The 19,904-nt window shown below is 36.9% G+C and overlaps 1 protein-coding gene across 1 annotated transcript in view; it reads left to right on the top strand.

The window, feature by feature from the left end:
* LOC135551654 (angiopoietin-2-like) overlaps nucleotides 1–19,904 on the top strand; it is a 98,407-nt gene that overhangs the window by 40,596 nt on the left and 37,907 nt on the right. The window contains exon 6 of the mRNA XM_064982834.1: nucleotides 14,934–15,035. Within this exon, the coding sequence (XP_064838906.1) occupies nucleotides 14,934–15,035 (102 nt within the window). The remainder of the gene's footprint in view (nucleotides 1–14,933; nucleotides 15,036–19,904) is intronic.

Raw genomic sequence — 19,904 nt, 5'->3', positions numbered from 1 at the left:
CTCTGCCGTTACCCCTGTGACTATGGAATATCCAGAACAGAACTGTTCAGCACAATCCAATGCCCTCTTTAGGGATTTGGATTTCTTCCCCCCAAAAATCTATTTAAAAACCCTATTTTAAAAATCTATTTAAAAACCCTATTTTAAAAATCTATTTAAAAACCCTATTTTAAAAATCTATTTAAAAATCCTATTTTAAAAATCTATTTAAAAATCCTATTTTAAAAATCCATTTAAAAACCCTATTTTAAAAATCTATTTAAAAACCCTATTTTAAAAATCTATTTAAAAACCCTATTTTAAAAATCTATTTAAGGTTCCATGGTCTGAATCCAGAATATTGGTTAAAAGGACCACAGACTTGGCTGAATATCGTACAATTCGTCCAAAAATGACACGCTATCCCCTTAAGTAGGGAAATAGTGTACTTCTGTTGAACAGGGCCGATAGGGCTCATTAAAAGTAATGCACTGTATAGTGTAGAAGGTGCATTGGGGACTAAGCCCTGGTCGTGACAGATAATAACCATAGTATTTTCTTAATTTCCTTTTCCAAGTTTTCGTAACAGACTCCAACCTATGTGACCACGAGGAACGGAGACCTCCTCTGGGAAAGAACTGGAAACACTAAGCAACATGTCTCATAGAGAGAACATACATGTAAAGGGAAGATTTTGACCTCTGCCACAGGTGGTGTGGATATCTCCACTGTAAGGGTCTGGGATTTAGGTGGAATGTTGTTTTGTATCCTAGCAACCCAAATATACAGAAAGTTGTTGATGTGGTCATTTGAGTTAAGTTGAGTGCTGGACTTCAGAGATGTAGATGTGAAATTACCATGATGTTACTGTGATGTTAATATGTTACCATGATGTTACCGTGATGTTAATATGTTACTGTGATGTTACCGTGATGTTAATATGTTACCATGATGTTACCGTGATGTTAATATGTTACCGTGATGTTAATATGTTACCGTGATGTGACCGTGATGTTAATATGTTACTGTGATGTTAATATGTTACCGTGATGTCACCATGATGTTAATATGTTACTGTGATGTTAATATGTTACCGTGATGTCACCATGATGTTAATATGTTACCGTGATGTTAATATGTTACCGTGATGTTAATATGTTACCGTGATGTTAATATGTTACCGTGATGTTAATATGTTACCGTGATGTTAATATGTTACTGTGATGTTACCGTGATGTTAATATGTTACCGTGATGTTACCGTGATGTCAATATGTTACCGTGATGTTAATATGTTATCGTGATGTTAATATGTTACTGTGATGTCACCGTGATGTTAATATGTTACTGTGATGTGACCGTGATGTTAATATGTTACCGTGATGTTAATATGTTACCGTGATGTTAATATGTTACCGTGATGCTACTGTGATGTTAATATGTTACCATGATGTTAATATGTTACCGTGATGTTACCGTGATGTCAATATGTTACCGTGATGTTAATATGTTATCGTGATGTTAATATGTTACTGTCATGTCACCGTGATGTTAATATGTTACTGTGATGTGACCGTGATGTTAATATGTTACCGTGATGTTAATATGTTACCGTGATGTTACTGTGATGTTAATATGTTACTGTGATGTCACCGTGATGTTACCGTGATGTTAATATGTCACTGTGATGTCACCGTGATGTTAATATGTTACCTTTGATGTTAATAAGTTACCGTGATGTTAATATGTTACCGTGATGTTAATATGTTACTGTGATGTTAATATGTTACCGTGATGTTAATATGTTACTGTGATGTTAATATGTTACTGTGATGTTAATATGTTACCGTGATGTTAATATGTTACCATGATGTTAATATGTTACTGTGATGTTAATATGTTACTGTGATGTTAATATGTTACCGTGATGTTAATATGTTACTGTGATGTTAATATGTTACCGTGATGTTAATATGTTACTGTGATGTTAATATGTTACCGTGATGTTAATATATTACTGTGATGTTAATATGTTACTGTGATGTTAATATGTTACTGTGATGTTAATATGTTACCGTGATGTTAATATGTTACTGTGATGTTAATATGTTACTGTGATGTTAATATGTTACCGTGATGTTAATATGTTACCGTGATGTTAATATGTTACTGTGATGTTAATATGTTACTGTGATGTTAATATGTTACTGTGATGTTAATATGTTACTGTGATGTTAATATGTTACTGTGATGTTAATATGTTACCGTTATGTTAATATGTTACCGTGATGTTAATATGTTACCGTGATGTTAATATGTTACCGTGATGTTAATATGTTACTGTGATGTTAATATGTTACTGTGATGTTAATATGTTACTGTGATGTTAATATGTTACCGTGATGTTAATATGTTACTGTGATGTTAATATGTTACCGTGATGTTAATATGTTACTGTGATGTCACCGTGATGTTAATTTGTTACCGTGATGTTAATAAGTTACCGTGATGTTAATATGTTACCGTGATGTTAATAGGTTACCGTGATGTTAATATGTTACTGTGATGTGACCGTGATGTTAATATGTTACTGTGATGTTAATATGTTACTGTGATGTTAATATGTTACTGTGATGTTAATATGTTACCGTGATGTTAATATGTTATTGTGATGTTAATATGTTACCCTGATGTTAATATGTTACTGTGATGTTACCGTGATGTTAATATGTTACCGTGATGTTAATATGTTACCGTGATGTTAAAATGTTACTGTGATGTTACCGTGATGTTAATATGTTACCGTGATGTTAATATGTTACTGTGATGTTAATATGTTACCGTGATGTTAATATGTTACCGTGATGTTAATATGTTACCGTGATGTTAATATGTTACTGTGATGTTAATATGTTACCGTGATGTTAATATGTTACTGTGATGTTAATATGTTACCGTGATGTTAATATGTTACTGTGATGTCACCGTGATGTTAATTTGTTACCGTGATGTTAATAAGTTACCGTGATGTTAATATGTTACCGTGATGTTAATAAGTTACCGTGATGTTAATATGTTACTGTGATGTTAATATGTTACAGTGATGTTAATATGTTATTGTGATGTTAATATGTTACCCTGATGTTAATATGTTACTGTGATGTTACCGTGATGTTAATATGTTACCGTGATGTTAATATGTTACCGTGATGTTAATATGTTACCATGATGTTAATATGTTACTGTGATGTTACCGTGATGTTAATATGTTACCGTGATGTTAATATGTTACTGTGATGTTAATATGTTACCGTGATGTTAATATGTTACCGTGATGTTAATATGTTACCGTGATGTTAATATGTTACTGTGATGTTAATATGTTACCGTGATGTTAATATGTTACTGTGATGTTAATATGTTACCGTGATGTTAATATGTTACTGTGATGTCACCGTGATGTTAATATGTTACCGTGATGTTAATAAGTTACCGTGATGTTAATATGTTACCGTGATGTTAATATGTTACCGTGATGTTAATATGTGACCGTGATGTTAATATGTTACTGTGATGTTAATATGTTACCGTGATGTTACCGTGATGTTAATATGTTACCGTGATGTTAATATGTTACTGTGATGTGACCGTGATGTTAATATGTTACTGTGATGTTAATATGTTACCGTGATGTTAATATGTTACCGTGAGGTTAATATGTTACCGTGATGTTAATATGTTACTGTGATGTGACCGTGATGTTAATATGTTACCGTGATGTTAATATGTTACCGTGATGTTAATATGTTACCGTGATGTTAATATGTTACCGTGATGTTAATATGTTACTGTGATGTTACCGTGATGTTAATATGTTACCGTGATGTTACCGTGATGTCAATATGTTACCGTGATGTTAATATGTTATCGTGATGTTAATATGTTACTGTGATGTCACCATGATGTTAATATGTTACTGTGATGTGACCGTGATGTTAATATGTTACTGTGATGTCACCGTGATGTTATTATGTTACTGTGATGTGACCGTGATGTTAATATGTTACCGTGATGTTAATATGTTACTGTGATGTCACTGTGATGTTACCGTGATGTTAATATGTTACTGTGATGTCACTGTGATGTTAATATGTTACCGTGATGTTAATAAGTTACCGTGATGTTAATATGCTACCGTGATGTTAATATGTTACTGTGATGTTAATATGTTACCGTGATGTTAATATGTTACTGTGATGTTAATATGTTACCGTGATGTTAATATGTTACCGTGATGTTAATATGTTACTGTGTTGTTAATATGTTACTGTGATGTTAATATGTTACCGTGATGTTAATATGTTACTGTGATGTTAATATGTTACTGTGATGTTAATATGTTACTGTGATGTTAATATGTTACTGTGATGTTAATATGTTACCGTGATGTTAATATGTTACTGTGATGTTAATATGTTACTGTGATGTTAATATGTTACCGTGATGTTAATATGTTACCGTGATGTTAATATGTTACTGTGATGTTAATATGTTACTGTGATGTTAATATGTTACCGTGATGTTAAAATGTTACTGTGATGTTAATATGTTACTGTGATGTTAATATGTTACCGTGATGTTAATATGTTACCGTGATGTTAATATGTTACTGTGATGTTAATATGTTACCGTGATGTTAATATGTTACCGTGATGTTAATATGTTACTGTGATGTTAATATGTTACCGTGATGTTAATATGTTACCGTGATGTTAATATGTTACTGTGATGTTAATATGTTACCGTGATGTTAATATGTTACTGTGATGTCACCGTGATGTTAATATGTTACCGTGATGTTAATAAGTTACCGTGATGTTAATATGTTACCGTGATGTTAATAAGTTACCGTGATGTTAATCTGTTACCGTGATGTTAATATGTTACTGTGATGTTACCGTGATGTTAATATGTTACTGTGATGTGACCGTGATGTTAATATGTTACTGTGATGTTAATATGTTACTGTGATGTTAATATGTTACCGTGATGTTACTGTGATGTTAATATGTTACTGTGATGTCACCGTGATGTTACCGTGATGTTAATATGTTACTGTGATGTTAATATGTTACTGTGATGTTAATATGTTACTGTGATGTTAATATGTTACAGTGATGTTAATATGTTATTGTGATGTTAATATGTTACCCTGATGTTAATATGTTACTGTGATGTTACCGTGATGTTAATATGTTACCGTGATGTTAATATGTTACCGTGATGTTAATATGTTACCATGATGTTAATATGTTACTGTGATGTTACCGTGATGTTAATATGTTACCGTGATGTTAATATGTTACTGTGATGTTAATATGTTACCGTGATGTTAATATGTTACCGTGATGTTAATATGTTACCGTGATGTTAATATGTTACTGTGATGTTAATATGTTACCGTGATGTTAATATGTTACTGTGATGTTAATATGTTACCGTGATGTTAATATGTTACTGTGATGTCACCGTGATGTTAATATGTTACCGTGATGTTAATAAGTTACCGTGATGTTAATATGTTACCGTGATGTTAATATGTTACCGTGATGTTAATATGTGACCGTGATGTTAATATGTTACCGTGATGTTAATATGTTACCGTGATGTTAATATGTTACCGTGATGTTACCGTGATGTTAATATGTTACCGTGATGTTAATATGTTACTGTGATGTGACCGTGATGTTAATATGTTACTGTGATGTTAATATGTTACCGTGATGTTAATATGTTACCGTGAGGTTAATATGTTACCGTGATGTTAATATGTTACTGTGATGTGACCGTGATGTTAATATGTTACCGTGATGTTAATATGTTACCGTGATGTTAATATGTTACCGTGATGTTAATATGTTACCGTGATGTTAATATGTTACTGTGATGTTACCGTGATGTTAATATGTTACCGTGATGTTACCGTGATGTCAATATGTTACCGTGATGTTAATATGTTATCGTGATGTTAATATGTTACTGTGATGTCACCATGATGTTAATATGCTACTGTGATGTGACCGTGATGTTAATATGTTACTGTGATGTCACCGTGATGTTATTATGTTACTGTGATGTGACCGTGATGTTAATATGTTACCGTGATGTTAATATGTTACTGTGATGTCACTGTGATGTTACCGTGATGTTAATATGTTACTGTGATGTCACTGTGATGTTAATATGTTACCGTGATGTTAATAAGTTACCGTGATGTTAATATGCTACCGTGATGTTAATATGTTACTGTGATGTTAATATGTTACCGTGATGTTAATATGTTACTGTGATGTTAATATGTTACCGTGATGTTAATATGTTACCGTGATGTTAATATGTTACTGTGTTGTTAATATGTTACTGTGATGTTAATATGTTACCGTGATGTTAATATGTTACTGTGATGTTAATATGTTACTGTGATGTTAATATGTTACTGTGATGTTAATATGTTACTGTGATGTTAATATGTTACCGTGATGTTAATATGTTACTGTGATGTTAATATGTTACTGTGATGTTAATATGTTACCGTGATGTTAATATGTTACCGTGATGTTAATATGTTACTGTGATGTTAATATGTTACTGTGATGTTAATATGTTACCGTGATGTTAATATGTTACTGTGATGTTAATATGTTACCGTGATGTTAATATGTTATCGTGATGTTAAAATGTTACTGTGATGTTAATATGTTACTGTGATGTTAATATGTTACCGTGATGTTAATATGTTACCGTGATGTTAATATGTTACTGTGATGTTAATATGTTACCGTGATGTTAATATGTTACCGTGATGTTAATATGTTACTGTGATGTTAATATGTTACCGTGATGTTAATATGTTACCGTGATGTTAATATGTTACTGTGATGTTAATATGTTACCGTGATGTTAATATGTTACTGTGATGTCACCGTGATGTTAATATGTTACCGTGATGTTAATAAGTTACCGTGATGTTAATATGTTACCGTGATGTTAATAAGTTACCGTGATGTTAATCTGTTACCGTGATGTTAATATGTTACTGTGATGTTACCGTGATGTTAATATGTTACTGTGATGTGACCGTGATGTTAATATGTTACTGTGATGTTAATATGTTACTGTGATGTTAATATGTTACCGTGATGTTACTGTGATGTTAATATGTTACTGTGATGTCACCGTGATGTTACCGTGATGTTAATATGTTACTGTGATGTCACTGTGATGTTAATATGTTACCGTGATGTTAATAAGTTACCGTGATGTTAATATGCTACCGTGATGTTAATATGTTACTGTGATGTTAATATGTTACCGTGATGTTAATATGTTACTGTGATGTTAATATGTTACTGTGATGTTAATATGTTACCGTGATGTTAATATGTTACCGTGATGTTAATATGTTACTGTGATGTTAATATGTTACCGTGATGTTAATATGTTACTGTGATGTTAATATGTTACTGTGATGTTAATATGTTACTGTGATGTTAATATGTTACTGTGATGTTAATATGTTACCGTGATGTTAATATGTTACTGTGATGTTAATATGTTACTGTGATGTTAATATGTTACCGTGATGTTAATATGTTACCGTGATGTTAATATGTTACTGTGATGTTAATATGTTACTGTGATGTTAATATGTTACCGTGATGGTAATATGTTACTGTGATGTTAATATGTTACTGTGATGTTAATATGTTACCGTGATGTTAATATGTTACCGTGATGTTAATATGTTACCGTGATGTTAATATGTTACTGTGATGTTAATATGTTACCGTGATGTTAATATGTTACCGTGATGTTAATATGTTACTGTGATGTTAATATGTTACCGTGATGTTAATATGTTACCGTGATGTTAATATGTTACTGTGATGTTAATATGTTACCGTGATGTTAATATGTTACCGTGATGTTAATATGTTACTGTGATGTTAATATGTTACCGTGATGTTAATATGTTACTGTGATGTCACCGTGATGTTAATATGTTACCGTGATGTTAATAAGTTACCGTGATGTTAATATGTTACCGTGATGTTAATATGTTACCGTGATGTTAATATGTTACCGTGATGTTAATATGTTACTGTGATGTTACCGTGATGTTAATATGTTACTGTGATGTGACCGTGATGTTAATATGTTACTGTGATGTTAATATGTTACTGTGATGTTAATATGTTACTGTGATGTTAATATGTTACCGTGATGTTAATATGTTATTGTGATGTTAATATGTTACCCTGATGTTAATATGTTACTGTGATGTTACCGTGATGTTAATATGTTACCGTGATGTTAATATGTTACCGTGATGTTAATATGTTACTGTGATGTTACCGTGATGTTAATATGTTACCGTGATGTTAATATGTTACTGTGATGTTAATATGTTACTGTGATGTTAATATGTTACCGTGATGTTAATATGTTACCGTGATGTTAATATGTTACTGTGATGTTAATATGTTACCGTGATGTTAATATGTTACCGTGATGTTAATATGTTACTGTGATGTTAATATGTTACCGTGATGTTAATATGTTACTGTGATGTCACCGTGATGTTAATATGTTACCGTGATGTTAATAAGTTACCGTGATGTTAATATTTTACCGTGATGTTAATAAGTTACCATGATGTTAATATGTTACTGTGATGTTACCGTGATGTTAATATGTTACTGTGATGTGACCGTGATGTTGATATGTTACTGTGATGCTACCGTGATGTTAATATGTTACCGCGATGTTAATATGTTACTGTGATGTTACCGTGATGTTAATATGTTACTGTGATGTGACCGTGATGTTAATATGTTACTGTGATGTTAATCTGTTACCGTGATGTTAATATGTTACCGTGATGTTAATATGTTACTGTGATGTTAATATGTTACTGTGATGTTAATATGTTACCGTGATGTTAATTTGTTATTGTGATGTTAATATGTTACCCTGATGTTAATATGTTACTGTGATGTTACCGTGATGTTAATATGTTACCGTGATGTTAATATGTTACCGTGATGTTACCGTGATGTTAATATGTTACCGTGATGTTAATATGTTACTGTGATGTTAATATGTTACCGTGATGTTAATATGTTACCGTGATGTTAATATGTTACCGTGATGTTAGTATGTTACTGTGATGTTAATATGTTACCGTGATGTTAATATGTTACTGTGATGTTAATATGTTACCGTGATGTTAATATGTTACCGTGATGTTAATATGTTACCGTGATGTTAATATGTTACAGTGATGTTAATATGTTACCGTGATGTTAATATGTTACCGTGATGTTAATATGTTACCGTGATGTGACCATGATGTTAATATGTTACCGTGATGTTTACATTTACATTTAAGTCATTTAGCAGACGCTCTTATCCAGAGCGACTTACAAATTGGTGAATGTTAATATGTTAACTTGATGTTACCGTGATGTTAATATGTTACCGTGATGTTAATACGTCACCGTGATGTTAATATGTTACTGTGATGTTAATATGTTACCGTGATGTTAATATGTTACTGTGATGTTAATATGTTACTGTGATGTTAATATGTTACTGTGATGTTAATATGTTACTGTGATGTGACCGTGATGTAAATAAGTTACCGTGATGTTAATATGTTACCGTGATGTTAATAAGTTACCGTGATGTTAATCTGTTACCGTGATGTTAATATGTTACTGTGATGTTACCGTGATGTTAATATGTTACTGTGATGTGACCGTGATGTTAATATGTTACTGTGATGTTAATATGTTACTGTGATGTTAATATGTTACCGTGATGTTACTGTGATGTTAATATGTTACTGTGATGTCACCGTGATGTTACCGTGATGTTAATATGTTACTGTGATGTCACTGTGATGTTAATATGTTACCGTGATGTTAATATGTTACCGTGATGTTAATATGCTACCGTGATGTTAATATGTTACTGTGATGTTAATATGTTACCGTGATGTTAATATGTTACCGTGATGTTAATATGTTACTGTGATGTTAATATGTTACTGTGATGTTAATATGCTACCGTGATGTTAATATGTTACTGTGATGTTAATATGTTACCGTGATGTTAATATGTTACTGTGATGTTAATATGTTACTTTGATGTTAATATGTTACCGTGATGTTAATATGTTACCGTGATGTTAATATGTTACTGTGATGTTAATATGTTACCGTGATGTTAATATGTTACTGTGATGTTAATATGTTACTGTGATGTTAATATGTTACTGTGATGTTAATATGTTACTGTGATGTTAATATGTTACCGTGATGTTAATATGTTACTGTGATGTTAATATGTTACTGTGATGTTAATATGTTACCGTGATGTTAATATGTTACCGTGATGTTAATATGTTACTGTGATGTTAATATGTTACTGTGATGTTAATATGTTACCGTGATGTTAATATGTTACTGTGATGTTAATATGTTACTGTGATGTTAATATGTTACCGTGATGTTAATATGTTACCGTGATGTTAATATGTTACCGTGATGTTAATATGTTACCGTGATGTTAATATGTTACCGTGATGTTAATATGTTACTGTGATGTTAATATGTTACCGTGATGTTAATATGTTACCGTGATGTTAATATGTTACTGTGATGTTAATATGTTACCGTGATGTTAATATGTTACCGTGATGTTAATATGTTACTGTGATGTTAATATGTTACCGTGATGTTAATATGTTACTGTGATGTCACCGTGATGTTAATATGTTACCGTGATGTTAATAAGTTACCGTGATGTTAATATGTTACCGTGATGTTAATAAGTTACCGTGATGTTAATATGTTACCGTGATGTTAATATGTTACTGTGATGTTACCGTGATGTTAATATGTTACTGTGATGTGACCGTGATGTTAATATGTTACTGTGATGTTAATATGTTACTGTGATGTTAATATGTTACTGTGATGTTAATATGTTACCGTGATGTTAATATGTTATTGTGATGTTAATATGTTACCCTGATGTTAATATGTTACTGTGATGTTACCGTGATGTTAATATGTTACCGTGATGTTAATATGTTACCGTGATGTTAATATGTTACTGTGATGTTACCGTGATGTTAATATGTTACCGTGATGTTAATATGTTACTGTGATGTTAATATGTTACTGTGATGTTAATATGTTACCGTGATGTTAATATGTTACCGTGATGTTAATATGTTACTGTGATGTTAATATGTTACCGTGATGTTAATATGTTACAGTGATGTTAATATGTTACTGTGATGTTAATATGTTACCGCGATGTTAATATGTTACTGTGATGTCACCGTGATGTTAATATGTTACCGTGATGTTAATAAGTTACCGTGATGTTAATATTTTACCGTGATGTTAATAAGTTACCGTGATGTTAATATGTTACCATGATGTTAATATGTTACTGTGATGTTACCGTGATGTTAATATGTTACTGTGATGTGACCGTGATGTTGATATGTTACTGTGATGCTACCGTGATGTTAATATGTTACCGCGATGTTAATATGTTACTGTGATGTTACCGTGATGTTAATATGTTACTGTGATGTGACCGTGATGTTAATATGTTACTGTGATGTTAATCTGTTACCGTGATGTTAATATGTTACCGTGATGTTAATATGTTACTGTGATGTTAATATGTTACTGTGATGTTAATATGTTACCGTGATGTTAATTTGTTATTGTGATGTTAATATGTTACCCTGATGTTAATATGTTACTGTGATGTTACCGTGATGTTAATATGTTACCGTGATGTTAATATGTTGCCGTGATGTTACCGTGATGTTAATATGTTACCGTGATGTTAATATGTTACTGTGATGTTAATATGTTACCGTGATGTTAATATGTTACCGTGATGTTAATATGTTACCGTGATGTTAGTATGTTACTGTGATGTTAATATGTTACCGTGATGTTAATATGTTACTGTGATGTTAATATGTTACCGTGATGTTAATATGTTACCGTGATGTTAATATGTTACCGTGATGTTAATATGTTACAGTGATGTTAATATGTTACCGTGATGTTAATATGTTACCGTGATGTTAATATGTTACCGTGATGTGACCATGATGTTAATATGTTACCGTGATGTTTACATTTACATTTAAGTCATTTAGCAGACGCTCTTATCCAGAGCGACTTACAAATTGGTGAATGTTAATATGTTAACGTGATGTTACCGTGATGTTAATATGTTACCGTGATGTTAATACGTTACCGTGATGTTAATATGTTACTGTGATGTTAATATGTTACCGTGATGTTAATATGTTACTGTGATGTTAATATGTTACTGTGATGTGACCGTGATGTTAATATGTTACCGTGATGTTAATATGTTACCGTGATGTTAATATGTTACCGTGATGTTAATATGTTACCGTGATGTTAATATGTTACCGTGATGTTACCGTGATGTTAATATGTTACTGTGATTTTACCGTGATGTTAGTATGTTACCGTGATGTTACCATGATGTTAATATGTTACCGTGATGTTACCATGATGTTAATATGTTACCGTGATGTTACCATGATGTTAGTATGTTACCCTGATGTTACCATGATGTTAATATGTTACTGCGGTGTTACTATGATGTTACTGTTTTGAAGATTTAATGTCAATCAATCAATTAAAATTAGTTATAGGGCCCTTACATCAGATGATGTCACAAAGGATCTCGGTCAACAGTTAGTGAACTATGGGTCCTGGTCAACAGTATTGCACTATGGGTCCTGGTCAACAGTAGAGCACTATGGGTCCTGGTCAACAGTAGAGCACTATGGGTCCTGGTCAACAGTAGTGCACTATGGGTCCTGGTCAACAGTAGAGCACTATGGGTCCTGGTCAACAGTAGTGAACTATGGTTCCTGGTCAACAGTAGTGAACTATGGGTCCTGGTCAACAGTAGTGAACTATGGGTCCTGGTCAACAGTGGTACCCTATGTGTCCTGGTCAACAGTGGTACACTATGGGTCCTGGTCAACAGTGGTACCCTATGGGTCCTGGTCAACAGTGGTACCCTATGGGTCCTGGTCAACAGTAGAGCCCTATTGGTCCTGGTCAACAGTGGTACACTATGGGTCCTGGTCAACAGTGGTACCCTATGGGTCCTGGTCAATAGTAGTGAACTATGGGTCCTGGTCAACAGTTAGTGAACTATTGGTCCTGGTCAACAGTGGTACACTATTGGTCCTGGTCAACAGTGGTAAAAGGGGTCGTGGTCAACAGTGGTACCCTATGGGTCCTGGTCAACAGTGGTACCCTATGGGTCCTGGTCAACAGTGGTACCCTATGGGTCCTGGTCAACAGTGGTACCCTATGGGTCCTGGTCAACAGTGGTACCCTATGGGTCCTGGTCAACAGTGGTACCCTATTGGTCCTGGTCAACAGTGGTACACTATAGGTCCTGGTCAACAGTTGTACCCTATTGGTCCTGGTCAACAGTGGTACACTATTGGTCCTGGTCAACAGTGGTACCCTATTGGTCCTGGTCAACAGTAGTACACTATGTGTCCTGGTCAATAGTAGTCCACTATGGGTCCTGGTCAACAGTAGTCCACTATAGGTCCTGGTCAACAGTTGTACCCTATTGGTCCTGGTCAACAGTGGTACACTATTGGTCCTGGTCAACAGTGGTACCCTATTGGTCCTGGTCAACAGTAGTACACTATGTGTCCTGGTCAATAGTAGTCCACTATGGGTCCTGGTCAACAGTTGTACCCTATTGGTCCTGGTCAACAGTGGTACCCTATGGGTCCTGGTCAACAGTGGTACCCTATGGGTCCTGGTCAACAGTGGTACCCTATGGGTCCTGGTCAACAGTGGTACCCTATGGGTCCTGGTCAACAGTGGTACCCTATGGGCCCTGGTCAACAGTGGTACCCTACGACGAGTTTGGAGGGTACTATGGTGTTAATTGCTTTTGACTGCAACGTTAACCCTGTACGGATTATTGAAACATCATTCTGTTTTTCATACTGGAAGCCCTACATTTGCACTCTTACCCTCAAATACATGCACCCATTCTCTCTCTCTCTCTCTGTCTCTCTCTCTTTCTCACACTCACTCACTCACTCACTCGCTCGCACGCACGCACGCACGCACGCACAGTTAGGGTCTATAAATATTTCACAATATAATGTCAGTTGTTTTTGTTTTCTATTTCCCATCATATCTCAAATAGTAATTACTTTTTTTAAATTCTAGGAGTTCCCATGCGGCAGATTACATTGATATGTTCTAAGTGCTTATTTGTGGTGGCAGAGGTTAAATCCGGTTTCTAGTCATTTGTTTAAATGCTGTGGTTTTTAAATTTTATCCCAGAATAAAAAAACTGTTATTGGGATTACCATCTTTAATTCATTAACTATTGTACTGCTGTTATTTTACATCCAACAGACACGCATAAAGATGTCATGCCCTTTTCAGCTGTTCTGTAACCAGAAGTGGGATTACCTCTACAGGTGTTCTGTAACCAGAAGTGGGTTTACCTGTTCAGGTGTTCTGTAACCAGAAGTGGGTTTACCTATACAGGTGTTCTGTAACCAGAAGTGGGTTTACCTCTACAGGTGTTCTGTAACCAGAAGTGGGTTTACCTGTTCAGGTGTTCTGTAACCAGAAGTGGGTTTACCTATACAGGTGTTCTGTAACCAGAAGTGGGTTTACCTCTACAGGTGTTCTGTAACCAGAAGTGGGTTTACCTCTACAGGTGTTCTGTAACCAGAAGTGGGTTTACCTCTACAGGTGTTCTGTAACCAGAAGTGGGTTTACCTCTACAGGTGTTCTGTAACCAGAAGTGGGTTTACCTCTACAGGTGTTCTGTGACATGAAGACGAGAGGTGGAGGCTGGACCGTGCTGCAGCATCGTAGAGACGGAGCCGTGGATTTCCACCGTGGATGGAGGGATTACAAGATGGTATGTTCACTCGAATTGAAACATAAAATGCCAACTCAGTCTTCTTTGGTAGGTCAGTGGAGACCTCTCCCTCCATGAGGCAGGAGTGTCTGTTTCAGACCATGTTCACCTCAACCCCAGCAGGCAACAGGTATTTTCCCGGATGTCATTCAAATACAGTGCCTTGCGAAAGTATTCGGCCCCCTTGAACTTTGCGACCTTTTGCGACATTTCAGGCTTCAAACATAAAGATATAGAACTGTATTTTTTTTGTGAAGAATCAACAACAAGTGGGACACAATCATGAAGTGGAACGACATTTATTGGATATTTCAAACTTTTTTAACAAATCAAAAACTGAAAAATTGGGCGTGCAAAATTGTATATAACATCATTTGTGTTGATGAAGTCAGACCATTTTCCCTCCCCAGTATTTTAACATGTGTCTGGTAGAATGTCATCTATCTAGTTTGGGCAATTTGGGCAATTTGTTTGTGATTGTAATTCAAAAGCAAGATCTCTGAATCAAAGGGGCTGTGGTTATAACAGTATGTAGGATCAGGAGGGGCTGTGGTTATAACAGTATGTAGGATCAGGAGGGGCTGTGGTTATAACAGTATGTAGGATCAGGAGGGGCTGTGGTTATAACAGTATGTAGGATCAGGAGGGGCAGTGGTTATACCAGTATGTAGGATCAGGAGGGGCTGTGGTTATAACAGTATGTAGGATCAGGAGGGGCTGTGGTTATAACAGTATGTAGGATCAGGAGGGGCTGTGGTTATAACAGTATGTAGGATCAGGAGGGGCTGTGGTTATAGCAGTATGTAGGATCAGGAGGGGCTGTGGTTATAACAGTATGTAGGATCAGGAGGGGCTGTGGTTATAACAGTATGTAGGATCAGGAGGGGCTGTGGTTATAACAGTATGTAGGATCAGGAGTGGCTGTGGTTATAACAGTATGTAGGATCAGGAGGGGCTGTGGTTATAACAGTATGTAGGATCAGGAGGGGCTGTGGTTATAACAGTATGTAGGATCAGGAGGGGCTGTGGTTATAACAGTATGTAGGATCAGGAGGGGCTGTGGTTATAACAGTATGTAGGATCAGGAGGGGCTGTGGTTATAACAGTATGTAGGATCAGGAGGGGCTGTGGTTATAACAGTATGTAGGATCAGGAGGGGCTGTGGTTATAACAGTATGTAGGATCAGGAGGGGCTGTGGTTATAACAGTATGTAGGATCAGGAGGGGCTGTGGTTATAACAGTATGTAGGATCAGGAGGGGCTGTGGTTATAACAGTATGTAGGATCAGGAGGGGCTGTGGTTATAACAGTATGTAGGATCAGGAGGGGCTGTGGTTATAACAGTATGTAGGATCAGGAGGGTATGTGGTTATAACAGTATGTAGGATCAGGAGGGGCTGTGGTTATAACAGTATGTAGGATCAGGAGGGGCTGTGGTTATAACAGTATGTAGGATCAGGAGGGGCTGTGGTTATAACAGTATGTAGGATCAGGAGGGGCTGTGGTTATAACAGTATGTAGGATCAGGAGGGGCTGTGGTTATAACAGTATGTAGGATCAGGAGGGGCTGTGGTTATAACAGTATGTAGGATCAGGAGGGGCTGTGGTTATAACAGTATGTAGGATCAGGAGGGGCTGTGGTTATAACAGTATGTAGGATCAGGAGGGGCTGTGGTTATAACAGTATGTAGGATCAGGAGGGGCTGTGGTTATAACAGTATGTAGGATTAGGAGGGGCTGTGGTTATAACAGTATGTAGGATCAGGAGGGGCTGTGGTTATAACAGTATGTAGGATCAGGAGGGGCTGTGGTTATAACAGTATGTAGGATCAGGAGGGGCTGTGGTTATAACAGTATGTAGGATCAGGAGGGGCTGTGGTTATACCAGTATGTAGGATCAGGAGTGGCTGTGGTTATAACAGTATGTAGGATCAGGAGGGGCTGTGGTTATAACAGTATGTAGGATCAGGAGGGGCTGTGGTTATAGCAGTATGTAGGATCAGGAGGGGCTGTGGTTATAACAGTATGTAGGATCAGGAGGGGCTGTGGTTATAACAGTATGTAGGATCAGGAGGGGCTGTGGTTATAACAGTATGTAGGATCAGGAGGGGCTGTGGTTATAACAGTATGTAGGATCAGGAGGGGCTGTGGTTATAACAGTATGTAGGATCAGGAGGGGCTGTGGTTATAACAGTATGTAGGATCAGGAGGGGCTGTGGTTATAACAGTATGTAGGATCAGGAGGGGCTGTGTTTATAACAGTATGTAGGATCAGGAGGGGCTGTGGTTATAACAGTATGTAGGATCAGGAGGGGCTGTGGTTATAACAGTATGTAGGATCAGGAGGGGCTGTGGTTATAACAGTATGTAGGATCAGGGGGCTGTGGTTATAACAGTATGTAGGATCAGGAGGGGCTGTGGTTATAACAGTATGTAGGATCAGGAGGGGCTGTGGTTATAACAGTATGTAGGATCAGGAGGGGCTGTGGTTATAACAGTATGTAGGATCAGGAGGGGCTGTGGTTATAACAGTATGTAGGATCAGGGGGGCTGTGGTTATAACAGTATGTAGGATCAGGAGGGGCTGTGGTTATAACAGTATGTAGGATCAGGAGGGGCTGTGGTTATAACAGTATGTAGGATCAGGAGGGGCTGTGGTTATAACAGTATGTAGGATCAGGAGGGGCTGTGGTTATAACAGTATGTAGGATCAGGAGGGGCTGTGGTTATAACAGTATGTAGGATCAGGAGGGGCTGTGGTTATAACAGTATGTAGGATCAGGAGGGGCTGTGGTTATAACAGTATGTAGGATCAGGAGGGGCTGTGGTTATAACAGTATGTAGGATCAGGAGGGGCTGTGGTTATAACAGTATGTAGGATCAGGAGGGGCTGTGGTTATAACAGTATGTAGGATCAGGAGGGGCTGTGGTTATAACAGTATGTAGGATCTGGAGGGGCTGTGGTTATAACAGTATGTAGGATCAGGAGGGGCTGTGGTTATAACAGTATGTAGGATCAGGAGGGGCTGTGGTTATAACAGTATGTAGGATCAGGAGGGGCTGTGGTTATAACAGTATGTAGGATCAGGAGGGGCTGTGGTTATAACAGTATGTAGGATCAGGAGTGGCTGTGGTTATAACAGTATGTAGGATCAGGAGGGGCTGTGGTTATAACAGTATGTAGGATCAGGAGGGGCTGTGGTTATAACAGTATGTAGGATCAGGAGGGGCTGTGGTTATAACAGTATGTAGGATCAGGAGGGGCTGTGGTTATAACAGTATGTAGGATCAGGAGGGGCTGTGGTTATAACAGTATGTAGGATCAGGAGGGGCTGTGGTTATAACAGTATGTAGGATCAGGAGGGGCTGTGGTTATAACAGTATGTAGGATCAGGAGGGGCTGTGGTTATAACAGTATGTAGGATCAGGAGGGGCTGTGGTTATAACAGTATGTAGGATCAGGAGGGGCTGTGGTTATAACAGTATGTAGGATCAGGAGGGGCAGTGGTTATAACAGTATGTAGGATCAGGAGGGGCTGTGGTTATAACAGTATGTAGGATCAGGAGGGGCTGTGGTTATAACAGTATGTAGGATCAGGAGGGGCAGTGGTTATAACAGTATGTAGGATCAGGAGGGGCTGTGGTTATAACAGTATGTAGGATCAGGAGGGGCTGTGGTTATAACAGTATGTAGGATCAGGAGGGGCTGTGGTTATAACAGTATGTAGGATCAGGAGGGGCTGTGGTTATAACAGTATGTAGGATCAGGAGGGGCAGTGGTTATAACAGTATGTAGGAACAGGAGGGGCTGTGGTTATACCAGTATGTAGGATCAGGAGGGGCTGTGGTTATAACAGTATGTAGGATCAGGAGGGGCAGTGGTTATAACAGTATGTAGGATCAGGAGGGGCTGTGGTTATAACAGTATGTAGGATCAGGAGGGGCTGTGGTTATAACAGTATGTAGGATCAGGAGGGGCTGTGGTTATAACAGTATGTAGGATCAGGAGGGGCTGTGGTTATAACAGTATGTAGGATCAGGAGGGGCTGTGGTTATAACAGTATGTAGGATCAGGAGGGGCTGTGGTTATAACAGTATGTAGGATCAGGAGGGGCAGTGGTTATAACAGTATGTAGGATCAGGAGGGGCTGTGGTTATAACAGTATGTAGGATCAGGAGGGGCTGTGGTTATAACAGTATGTAGGATCAGGAGGGGCTGTGGTTATAACAGTATGTAGGATCAGGAGGGGCTGTGGTTATAACAGTATGTAGGATCAGGAGGGGCTGTGGTTATAACAGTATGTAGGATCAGGAGGGGCTGTGGTTATAACAGTATGTAGGATCAGGAGGGGCTGTGGTTATAGCAGTATGTAGGATCAGGAGGGGCTGTGGTTATACCAGTATGTAGGATCAGGAGGGGCTGTGGTTATAACAGTATGTAGGATCAGGAGGGTCTGTGGTTATAACAGTATGTAGAATCAGGAGGGGCTGTGGTTATAACAGTATGTAGGATCAGGAGGGGCTGTGGTTATAAGAGTATGTAGGATCAGGAGGGGCTGTGGTTATAACAGTATGTAGGATCAGGAGGGGCAGTGGTTATAACAGTATGTAGGATCAGGAGGGGCTGTGGTTATAACAGTATGTAGGATCAGGAGGGGCTGTGGTTATAACAGTATGTAGGATCAGGAGGGGCAGTGGTTATAACAGTATGTAGGATCAGGAGGGGCTGTGGTTATAACAGTATGTAGGATCAGGAGGGGCTGTGGTTATAACAGTATGTAGGATCAGGAGGGGCTGTGGTTATAACAGTATGTAGGATCAGGAGGGGCTGTGGTTATAACAGTATGTAGGATCAGGAGGGGCAGTGGT

This window comes from Oncorhynchus masou, chromosome 13 (genome assembly GCF_036934945.1).
Source record: "Oncorhynchus masou masou isolate Uvic2021 chromosome 13, UVic_Omas_1.1, whole genome shotgun sequence".
NCBI classification, from domain to species: Eukaryota; Metazoa; Chordata; class Actinopteri; order Salmoniformes; family Salmonidae; genus Oncorhynchus; species Oncorhynchus masou.
Note: the sequence above shows the minus strand (reverse complement) of the source record. Positions and strands in the feature narration are given on the sequence as shown.